General features: G+C 36.2%; 2 protein-coding genes across 8 annotated transcripts in view; one reads left to right on the top strand and one right to left on the bottom strand.

The window, feature by feature from the left end:
- The first annotated feature begins 2,013 nt into the window (after window positions 1-2,013).
- LOC109218819 (F-box protein At5g39250) lies at window positions 2,014-4,782 on the top strand. 2 transcript variants are annotated; one of them, XM_019383213.1, is made up of 3 exons: window positions 2,014-2,142; window positions 2,630-2,741; window positions 3,512-4,782. In XM_019383213.1, the coding sequence occupies exon 3, from the start codon at window positions 3,757-3,759 to the stop codon at window positions 4,507-4,509; it is 753 nt and encodes a 250-aa protein (XP_019238758.1). In that variant the 5' UTR covers window positions 2,014-2,142; window positions 2,630-2,741; window positions 3,512-3,756; the 3' UTR covers window positions 4,510-4,782. The 2 variants fall into 2 exon arrangements, with proteins under 2 accessions (XP_019238758.1, XP_019238757.1); XM_019383212.1 differs by lacking the exon at window positions 2,630-2,741.
- A 795-nt stretch (window positions 4,783-5,577) lies between these two features.
- The window catches only part of LOC109218814, an 18,316-nt gene continuing 13,701 nt past the window's right edge, over window positions 5,578-10,192 (bottom strand). For 5 of the 6 annotated variants that reach the window (XM_019383204.1, XM_019383202.1, XM_019383205.1 and 2 more), the window contains 7 exons: window positions 9,271-9,348; window positions 9,016-9,162; window positions 7,964-8,071; window positions 6,917-6,985; window positions 6,742-6,804; window positions 6,491-6,645; window positions 5,578-6,300 (listed from right to left, as the gene is read on the bottom strand). In XM_019383204.1, coding sequence (XP_019238749.1) covers window positions 5,826-6,300; window positions 6,491-6,645; window positions 6,742-6,804; window positions 6,917-6,985; window positions 7,964-8,071; window positions 9,016-9,162; window positions 9,271-9,348 — 1,095 coding nt within the window. In that variant the 3' untranslated portion in view covers window positions 5,578-5,825. The remainder of the gene's footprint in view (window positions 6,301-6,490; window positions 6,646-6,741; window positions 6,805-6,916; window positions 6,986-7,963; window positions 8,072-9,015; window positions 9,163-9,270; window positions 9,349-10,192) is intronic. The other variant, XM_019383203.1, reaches the window with a different exon arrangement.

Genomic DNA, 10,192 nt, shown 5'->3' with positions numbered 1-10,192 from the left:
TGTCATGTACTATTAGTAGTTCCGTAATTGACGAAAGCAAAGACTACAAAAGCTAGGTTGTCAAAATTATACTTGTGGACTCAAATGAAAAAGATTCAAAACAAAAATTATAAAAGTAAGAACAGATCCAACATTCAGTGACTTCTTACTTCCAGTCGAAAATGACGAAGAGCACCCAATAAAAAATAGTTTAGTTGTTCCAGAACACTTTGTTATCAATCCAAATGGGTAATAGTAGTGCATTTAATAAGAAAAATATTTTCATCAGTAGATTAAAACGTAATTTGTGCAAATTAAATGATAGAAATTAAAGAGTTATCTTAGCTAGCAGAAATGAATATATTGATCAATAAATAAAAGGTTGATTGCTAAGTTTTATGGTAAAAATAAAATATTTTTTAGTTTTGACTCAACCGAAGATGATCGATACCAACAATTACTACCAAGAAGAATACTTAAATACTTTAATATCAAATGACTTTCTACTATCCAGGTTTGTTGTCAAGTTTATTATTTCTTACGTATGTTAGTGTCACCATATATATAATAGACTAAGTTAAAATTGACCTTCGATTGGATATAGATTGATTTTAAAGAAAAATATGCCCGTCATGCTACTGAAAACTTAGATCCACCGAATAGCTTATGTAATAGTACACAGTTAGTATATTGAAGTTTCGACAATAAAATCACATGCAGAAATTATGATATTGGTCAACGTGCTTCTACGTACGTTTTTATCCTTGAAATCAACTTTCGTCTTCCAAAACTAAAGAATATCCTTTAAAATTTGTGTAAAAATAAATTTTAATATGCTTATATTTTGTAATTATAATGAAGCACAAGGACAAACATCCTAAATCTTGAACTATGTTTACAACAATATGTTTTCTTGCACGAATAACTATATGTTGCACTTTCAAGAGGGATATTAATATCGACAACGAGAGTTCTGGTTATGGCAGAATAACCAAATCATTAGAAGGAAACATGCACAAAAAAACATCGTCTACAAAGAAGTGTTCGGTAAGATATTATCATATTAGATACCTTTAAACTACAATACATAATTATCTAATTAATATGACTAAATTAATCATTTTTTTAAGTTCTAATGATGTCCTTTCATTTTGAATTCACGTATTATGCTAATGTAATAATATTTTTCGACATTTAGATAATTGTTGTATTATTATACATAAAATTTCTCTCATTAATTAATTATTTTTTCCTTCATACAAATAAATATTTAATCATCATGTGTCATTATTAACGTGCAACGCACGTTTATAGATACTAGTATTAAAAATAACCGGTAGAGATATAATATATATATTATTCATGTATTGTACATTTGTATGTGTATAACTAGAAAAAATAAACAATAATAGGACCCGCTAACATATTCTCTACTTCATTTCCAGCATTTTAGTTGAGCGCCTATGATTGAATTTTTGAATGCTCCTTGAGATTGAGTACTATTCTGAATTATGACGTACAAAAAAAATTTAAAAAAATAATTAATAGAAGAAAAAGTTGAATACTCTTTTTGCTTTCAAAAAGGATAAAAATAGTGAAGAGTTGCAAATCATAGTATTATCTTTCTCTTTCTTGTTTCTCTCCCCAACCAACCCATATTATTTATAGTAAAACCACTTTAATTGATAATCAAGAACATATCTTATACTAACATTATGAACCTTTAATTCAGTTTTGGAGGGTCTCATATCTTTAAACTTAACCCAAAAAAACATTAAGACCTTTTAATAATTACGTACTCTATTGCTTAAAAGTGGGACGCAACGAAACGCCGTCGTTGGTCGTCGGCCTTGACCAAGTATAGAAGAAGCTGGATATGATCCTATGCATCTGCAGCATACTGTATTAGATTGTTGCATAGTCCAGCACAGTTAGATTGCTACAATCTGGTAAAATGGGACCACAGAGCCTATCCTAACGGTACACAGTTTTTTTTCTTGACGACACATCCAAACAAATCTCTTAGAAGTCTCTCTCTCTCTCTCTCTCTCTCTCTCTCTATTTAAATCAAAGTCTGCTAATCATTTTCCTCTTTGGATTGCTGCGACGATTACCGTGGAATGTATTCCGAGACTCTCTCTTTAATCTGCTTTGTTTAAAGAGGTAATAATCTCATAATTTTAGCTTCTCAATTTCAATTGTTTGATTTAGCTCTACCTTCATTTCTCATGATCATTATCTCATTTATTATAGATCAGAAGAAGCAAATTTTTTTAATTTAGGGCTATATTCGAATTAAGGGTTCAGATGGAGCCGAATAACTAGTATAGGAATCATACAACGGACTGAGGATTTTGGAATTGAGGCATAGTAGTTATTGTTCTTGTCGTATTCTTTAATTTAGGGTTTCTGCTTTTCTATTTTCTATTTTTTTTTCCTTCGTTGGTTTTGTTTTTCCTCCTTTTATCCAGAAATTACACTTGTTTGTTTGTTCCAGCCTTAAAAATACGAAAAATTGAACATTTTGGAGTGGGTTGTTGGAGTTACTTTGTTTTACTCGTTTCTGGATTCGAATACTTTGTCCTTTTCCTTTTACTGCTTTCTAGGGCGTTGCTTTTTTGGGTAATTTCTTAAAATCTGTTTTATACAGAAAGGCGCATCCTTTTCTATTCAAGTATTTTCTGGGATGTTGATCTGTGTCACTGAGCGCTGATAACCAGTCTGGAGCTAAGTCTGTTGAAAAATTACACTGTACAAATTGGGTAAAAACAAACTTTTGTTATATATATGTGTGCGTGCGTGTGAGTGAGAAAGAGAATTGTTGAATACCCTTGATAGTTTGGTGTATCACTCTCTGTGCAAGTTTGCATTTTTGTAATCCCTCGTTAAACTTTCTGGCTCTGCCACTGGCGGATAGTAATCTCTAAGCAGCATCTCGTCTCCTTGTTGGTTCCATAAAGCTGACAGCTAGTTGGATTTAGACAAAACCTTACTGTTTTTTGTTTAAAACTTGTACAGGCTGGTTTATGATCTTTATATGACTTCATGTTTTGATACAGATCAATAAGCAAACTGCGAAAGCTGTAGCTTGTACATGTCTTTGTCCCTCCTTCCATCTAACCGAGAGCATATTTATCCTTGCCTCTAGTCTCTTTTATTTCCAAGCATATCTCGTAAGGAAATATAATTGCGAGTTTTGGGTATATTTTCCTATTTACTCATTCGAAATATTTATTGAGTGGGAACCCCGTAATCTTGAATAGTTTGAGATGTTTGGTCATTGTAAAATGGGACCCCAGTAATCCTAAAGTGTTTGAGATGTTTGTGTATAGTAGTGACCTCATCTGTTCTGATTCCAAACATTTCTTTATAGCTTTATCCATACTTTTTATCTTCTCTTTATTCATGATATCGAGTCATCTAAGCATGATTTAGTCTAAATATATACATAGATATTAGGGTACATTCATATATTTAATCTCGATTGTTGCATAAGGAAGCCGGTTTCTTTAACTCAAAATTCTGCGTGCAGATAACTCCATGCTTCTGCAAGTCATTACCTAGGTGAAGGATTATCCGTTCTCTGAAATGCAGTTTGCTTGCATCAACTGGGATACCTGAGAGCCAATTCCTTGGATTACCAAAAAGTTTATAAAGAGCAAAAAGCAGATTTTCTTCCCTGCTGTTTTTCTTGTTGTGTACACCTTTGTATTAAACGGTATAAAGAGCTAAAGAGCAGAGTTTCTCTGCCTAGCTGGTTTTATTGCTGCTCACAAAATGGCATGTGAAGAAATTCTGAAGGCTGTTTTCCCGTTTCTGGAGGGTACTGACCTGGCTACATGTATGATAGTGTGCAAACAGTGGCGAGATATTGCACGAGATGATTACTTCTGGAAATGTCTTTGTTCTAAAAAATGGCCATCAATTTGCAAACGGCCATCTCCTCCTACTGTAACCTACTATAAACTGTTTCAAAACTTTCATAAACGGCAATACCGCAGGGCTGTTCTCCCTCCGAGACTTTCCTTCAATGACTTGGAGTTCTACATTGATATTTGGACTGAAGAGAAGATAATATTTTCAGATGTGGTACCAGGGCCTGTTCTTCAGAAGGGAATTTGGATCCCGCCTCCTGGAATCTGCGACGTGCTTAGGTTCCACTTGGAAGGGCCTGAATACAAGATGACTCTACCTGTGGAACCAAGATTTACGATTCCTTTGTGCCAGACGGTCAGTGTCTCTGTGCTTGTTGGACGCAAAGATGCCAATAAAGTTGCATGCATTATAAAGAAATCCCTTTTTGATTATATTGATCGAACAGCATATCGGGCTTTAGCTTTTGATTATCTTGACTTCTCCTCTCCTATTTGCTTGTTTGTATCGGGTGTTCGGGCATGGATATCTTTGCTTTTCATGGACCATAATAATGAAGGGGCACTTGATGTTTTTGGGATTGAGATGGATTTCTGTGATGCTGCCAATTCTGAAGATGAGGTCCTGTGGCTTCTAGACATGCTGGACTGGAAATAAGCTCAGTGGTTTTTAGATCTGTCAGGTGGCTAATCGCCTAGTTGGAATATGTCCACTTTGGCTAAAACTTGTACATAGTTATGCTGCTAGAGTGGATTGCCATTTAAGTTGTGCACAATGCCGAAATCCAATTTAAAGTCATTTTCTTCTGAAGTACAGTCTTACTTTTATCGTTTGAATAATTCAGAATAAGATTCTTTAATATCATTTCATGTATCTTGTAGCAAAGCCAGTTCCTTGTCGCTCTTATCTAATGCTGATTTTTTTAATGTATGAGTTATGACTGTCATAGTTGATTTAGAGTTGCCTAGGGATGATAGAGCTTTCGGAGTTGACTATAATAGTTAATTGTTAATTGTGTCTAATGACACTATCTGGCCACTCTTTATAGGTTTGTGCGCCAGGTGGTATCTCTCCCCCCCCCCCACTCCCCCACCCCCCTACCCCCAAGACCAACAACAACAATGATCCAGTGGAATCCCACAAGTGAGGTCTGAAGAGGGTAGTGCGCAAACCTTACCCCTAATTCGGTGGAGTAGAGAGGCTGTTTTCGATTACCTCCGCCTAGACCGTCTGCTGTAAATTATACTGTTTGGCTAATTACTGACAATTTAACATTCAATTTTGTCCACGATTCTACAATATGGCGGAATAGAGCAATAGTGTGTTGGTGTGGACTGGCTCAGATATGGTAATTAATTGTAAACGGAAGAAGTTGTTTAAGACTACTGTTTTTCCTTCATACCGTGAACTTTGGCAGTGCAACGGCTTTTAAAGGAAGGTTACAGTCAGGTAAAAAGGAATTTCTTTCAAAACTTTGAATAGGTACACATAGAAGAGCTATGTTGTGAAAATAACTACTGTCTTACTGTATATGCACCAAGTGAAAAAGAAAAGCATAAATTATCTTACTTCTATTCATACCGTAACAAGAAACTACAAAGCAATGAGTATTTTGAAACCAAAGAGACTTACTACCAAAGATCAAACATATTTTGGTTAAATAAACCTCCAGCTGAATGGGGATTTTCTTTTTGCGTGAAGAAGTTGAAGAATAGAAGCTTTATCTTGGGTTATCGTTGTTTCTACTAAGCCATAATAATGTCAATGATCATAGTACACACTTCCACTGGAGTAAAATTGTAATTGCCAAGATTTCTAATAGCACCTTGGTAATCAATGAAGTCAATGAGAAACATAACCAAATAATCCTGCTAACAGCTACTATTTTACAGCTGCGGATGAACAAAAATACGCATCATTATGTTACATAGGTTTGGCAATAAGCCATTTGTAAATTAGAATGCTCAGAACGTTCAGTACAGGCTTCGATGATGACTTGAGCTCTCGGGAACAATTGGCTCGCCAGTGAAGGGGTCAAATTTGTATGGCTCACCAGTGAAGGGATCAAACCTGATCCGTGGTCGAGTATGTTGATGATCAGCAGTCGCGGTAATGTGTGAATTAAGTCCAATTCTGTCATTAGTAGGAGAAGGGCTCCATGTTGCCTGCAAATTGGGACTTGCTTCATCCATCCTTGATACCCGACCAGATGGAAGGAGTGTTGCCTGCAAAATCGGACTTGCTTCATCCATCCTTCTTGTCGTCACCCCACCAGATAGGAGCGACTGCAAAGTGGAACCTGCTTCCTCCATCCTCGTTGTCACCCGACTAGACAGAAGTGAAGTCGCCTGCAAATGGGAACTTGCTTCCTCCATCCTCTTTGTTGTCATCCTACCAGACAGATGGGGATCCAAATACGCTGAATAGCGAGACGTGTAAACATCAGCCCTGCAAGAAACCAGCAGCAAGGTGATCCTGTTACCTCAATAGTTTCCAACCTTCACTAATAGTCTTCACTAAAGAGCCAGCAAAGCAAATTATCACTCCAAGACTACTTTTACTTGCTCAACATCATTCTGTTCTTAGCACCAGACATGCAGCATAGTTCTAATGATCTAGCATTGAAATGCAAGCTAACCTAGGCATGGGCAAGGGTACTCGTGAGGCATATGAATCTAGATCTGGCAAACGAACTCTTGTAGAGAACCTGTCAGGTTCTGGCACCCTCAAGCCAGCATCTTCTATCCTTGACCTACTATCGAATTGTTTCAGTCCCAGTTTTTCAACCTGCTGCTATATCCAGAAAAGAATTTGTTTGATAATGAGCGCAAAAGAGTATACAAACAAAGATAAAAAATTTGATGCTTATCTGCTCTCCACAGAACATACCTTAGAAATTAACGAAGCTAAATATCCTCCCTTGTTCTGCATATCAGCTCCAGACAACATGAACTATACATAAAAGGCATTGGAAAATAGAAGCATGAGGATCGATCTTTAATTGTTTTTGAATATACTGAAATTCTCACTAGAAAGATTCACAAAAGGTATAAATATTTCAGACCTGGTCAAGAATAGATATGGCAGCTGACTGGGGCAACATCTTAAGACTGGTTAAACTTTCAACATCTATCTGAAAATAAAAACTCATTCAAAACCTTTAGCTGGTTCTAGGTAATACACAACAATCAACATCCTAAATTGGTAGTCCTTACAGCAACTATTATTAGGTAACAGATGTTGCATAAAGCAGGTGAAAAGCTTATGTTTTGCAAAATAATATATCGTGCAGATTTCATAATGCGACGTGCGAACCAGGTAAAAACTCTAGCTGTTGTTTGACCACACAAGCATACACGTAAATCATGTAGTTGTATAATTTACATTATGTCTCACTTTTTCCACCTTCCTGCAGAGATAAAATGGCCCATCCCGGATCCTAAGAAATAAGAACAAAATCTTCCATACCGTAATTAGTACACAACTCGCCCGCTACAGCAATGAACTAATACAGACAAAATTACAGACTATTTCATCAAAAACATGGAAAATTCCATGGATAACTACACTAGTATTAGACATTTACATTAGAACAAAGAATTAATAGGTACCATCAAAAACATGGAAAGATTCCATGGATAAATACACTAATATTAGACATTTACATTAGTAAAAAAGAATTGACAACTATAGATACCACATGACAGAAAACAAAGAATTTATATCTTGCCACTACCCACCACTTCTAGGTTGTGCATCGTGAGTTTGCTTTTGGAAGGAGCCAACACCGCTCCTCAAGAATCCATATAAAGGAAGAGGCAAGAAAGAAGATCTCAAATTTTATATCAGCTTGTTTGGCAGTTCAATAAACAAACACTAGAAACCAATACAAACCAACTACATAATGCAATCAACACCGAACATGTCTTTCTTTGTTAATACATACTCACAGGAAAAGAAGAAATTTGCATATTTTGCTTATGATGATAACAGAATTAAAAAGAACACTACTTGGGAAGAATTGACATGAAAACCTTCTTGACAAATTAGGAAGACTTAATACACAAACAGAATTACTACTTCGGATAGTAGTGTCCGTCCGTTAACTTACATCATATCTAGTAGCGATACCAAGCCGCAAGATCCGAACTAAACGCTCCTTGACAACCACAGGTAATGCAACTACAGCAGCTTCGTAAGGATCCGAATAATCCATCTCCTGAGTGAAGAAATATAATCAAACCAAAGAAGACAGATTTGGAGTTTTACAACAAATATCAACCATTCTAATCAAAATGAGCTTAACAGTTCAATCATGTAGCTCACAATAACTTAACATATAGACTTCCTTCAAGCATTTATGCTCATAAGACCGAATAGCTTCCTATTATATTATCTTGATATGGTAAACCCCATCCTACCAAACCTCCATGGTTGAAGTGGAGGAGAGCTACCAGAATATTAGGTGCTACCCCATCTTATAAAACGTTTATTAGACCAGCATTGTTATATGGGAGTGAACTTCTGTCCTCTAAGGTCCCATATCCACTCCACAATATAAGTGTTGCAGAAATTCTAATGTTAAGATAGATGTGCCACCATACAAGATTAGAGAAAATCAGAATGTCCACATACGACATAAGGTTCAAGTAGAATAAAATGAGAGATCTCTTAAGACAATTTGGTCATGTCCTACATAGACCTCCAAATGAAAAGAAACGAGGTAGACCTAAAATCACATAGAATGAAGTTATCTCAAAGACCTACAGTCGCATGAATCCATGCAGATTTAGAGAACCTCTAGTACCATGGAACTCCACGTTATAGAATATCCAATGAAATGGGTTCAAGTAGAGTGCAATAGTAATGTAAATTCATATGCCGACCTCAACTAGCTTGAGATTGAGGCATAATTGTAGTCGTTATCTCTTGCATATTTGAAAAGAAGAAATGACGGCATACTACAAACATAGAAGCATCAAGTTGGCAAATAAGCTTTGCCCAATGCAAGCGCAGGAAATTCCTATGAGAACTGCTTTTACTTTAGTTTCAAGGAAATTTTACCGGCAAACATTTGCAAGATTGAAAAGCCAGCATTTTAAATATTTTAAAGGAGAAGATCGTCAGAATTAAAAAAAAAAATTAACATCTCATTTGCATCACCAGTTGAGCAGTTGATTTAGGAGCCCTAATCATCTCAACATTTGGATCATCCTTCAAAAGCTTGGAATGACTCTCAATGGTACTGGACATGTTTGGATCCTCACGACCTCGTTTCCTGTTCTTGTCCATTGGCCTAGCAACTTCGACCTGTTAGCAAATCATAATTAATCACCAATATAGGCTTACATATCTGTAAACTATCGTTGAAGATATCAGCTTGGACAACTTATGAAAACTAGAAAGGATAAAAATCACCTGAAGCTTGCATGAGGGACCTCCCATTGGCCCTTGTACAGTTTTCTCATTCAACGCCTTAATAGCATTGTCAAGATCCTATCCTCACAGCATAGAGAGGAAATGGGATTGGGGAAAGAAACAAAAGAAAGACAATGTCAGCTGTACTAGAAGCGAAATTCCAATCTTAAGGGTCACTTTTTATTTGGATTTCTAATTTTTCTTCATAAGTCAGATTTTCCTGCAGAACTGATAGCCAATGCTACTACACAGATGATATCCTTTCAGTTTATTGTTCTGCTTCTAGACAAGAAGAATAGTAATTGTCTATTATTCATCACGAGCAGAAACAGTAGCTTTAATGTTGCTAAATGAGACTTGTAAGCATATTAGTGAAAGAAGACTAATGACAAACTGCACTTCAAGAAATTTTCGCAGTGGCGCTATTGGCATATTGCCAAACTTTCTGTTACTCTCTCGAACATCCTTCCAGATACAGAAAATTTCCCTTTGAGGATATCATTTCCCTTCTCCCACTGCCTATTGAATTCACCTCCTGAGCCCCCACTATATAGGTCCCCTAACATCAGCTCACTCCATAGAATATTGATGGAGTGATTGTCCCACCACCTTAATCTGCTTCCAAATTGCCTGGCAGCTAGTCTTTGATGCTTTAGGTTAGGAAGAATCTCTTGTAGTTGACCAGGCACAAGCAGTTTACCTCTTAACATCATTTGGTAATTTGAGCATTCCATCAATATTTTAACAAGAATGAAGATGATTAGATGGTCAAAATTATGTAGCGAGTAAGAGACCTGAGAGGATTTGCGGAGCTAATGGAATTGATGGCTAGGAGTTTATTGAATGTGAAGATGAGAATAGACATTGTAGATTCAGGAAAAGTGAGGGAGGAACGTGTGTTTCGATTTCCTTTTTTTTTTTT

The sequence above is a fragment of the Nicotiana attenuata genome, unplaced genomic scaffold, assembly GCF_001879085.1.
Source record: "Nicotiana attenuata strain UT unplaced genomic scaffold, NIATTr2, whole genome shotgun sequence".
Taxonomy (NCBI): Eukaryota; Viridiplantae; Streptophyta; class Magnoliopsida; order Solanales; family Solanaceae; genus Nicotiana; species Nicotiana attenuata.
This window is presented reverse-complemented; position numbering and strand designations above follow the sequence as displayed.

Coding starts and splice junctions, on each gene's coding strand:
- LOC109218819 (XM_019383212.1), top strand. CDS start 3,757: ATGGCATGTGAAGAAATTCTGAAGGCTGTTTTCCCGTTTCTGGAGGGT.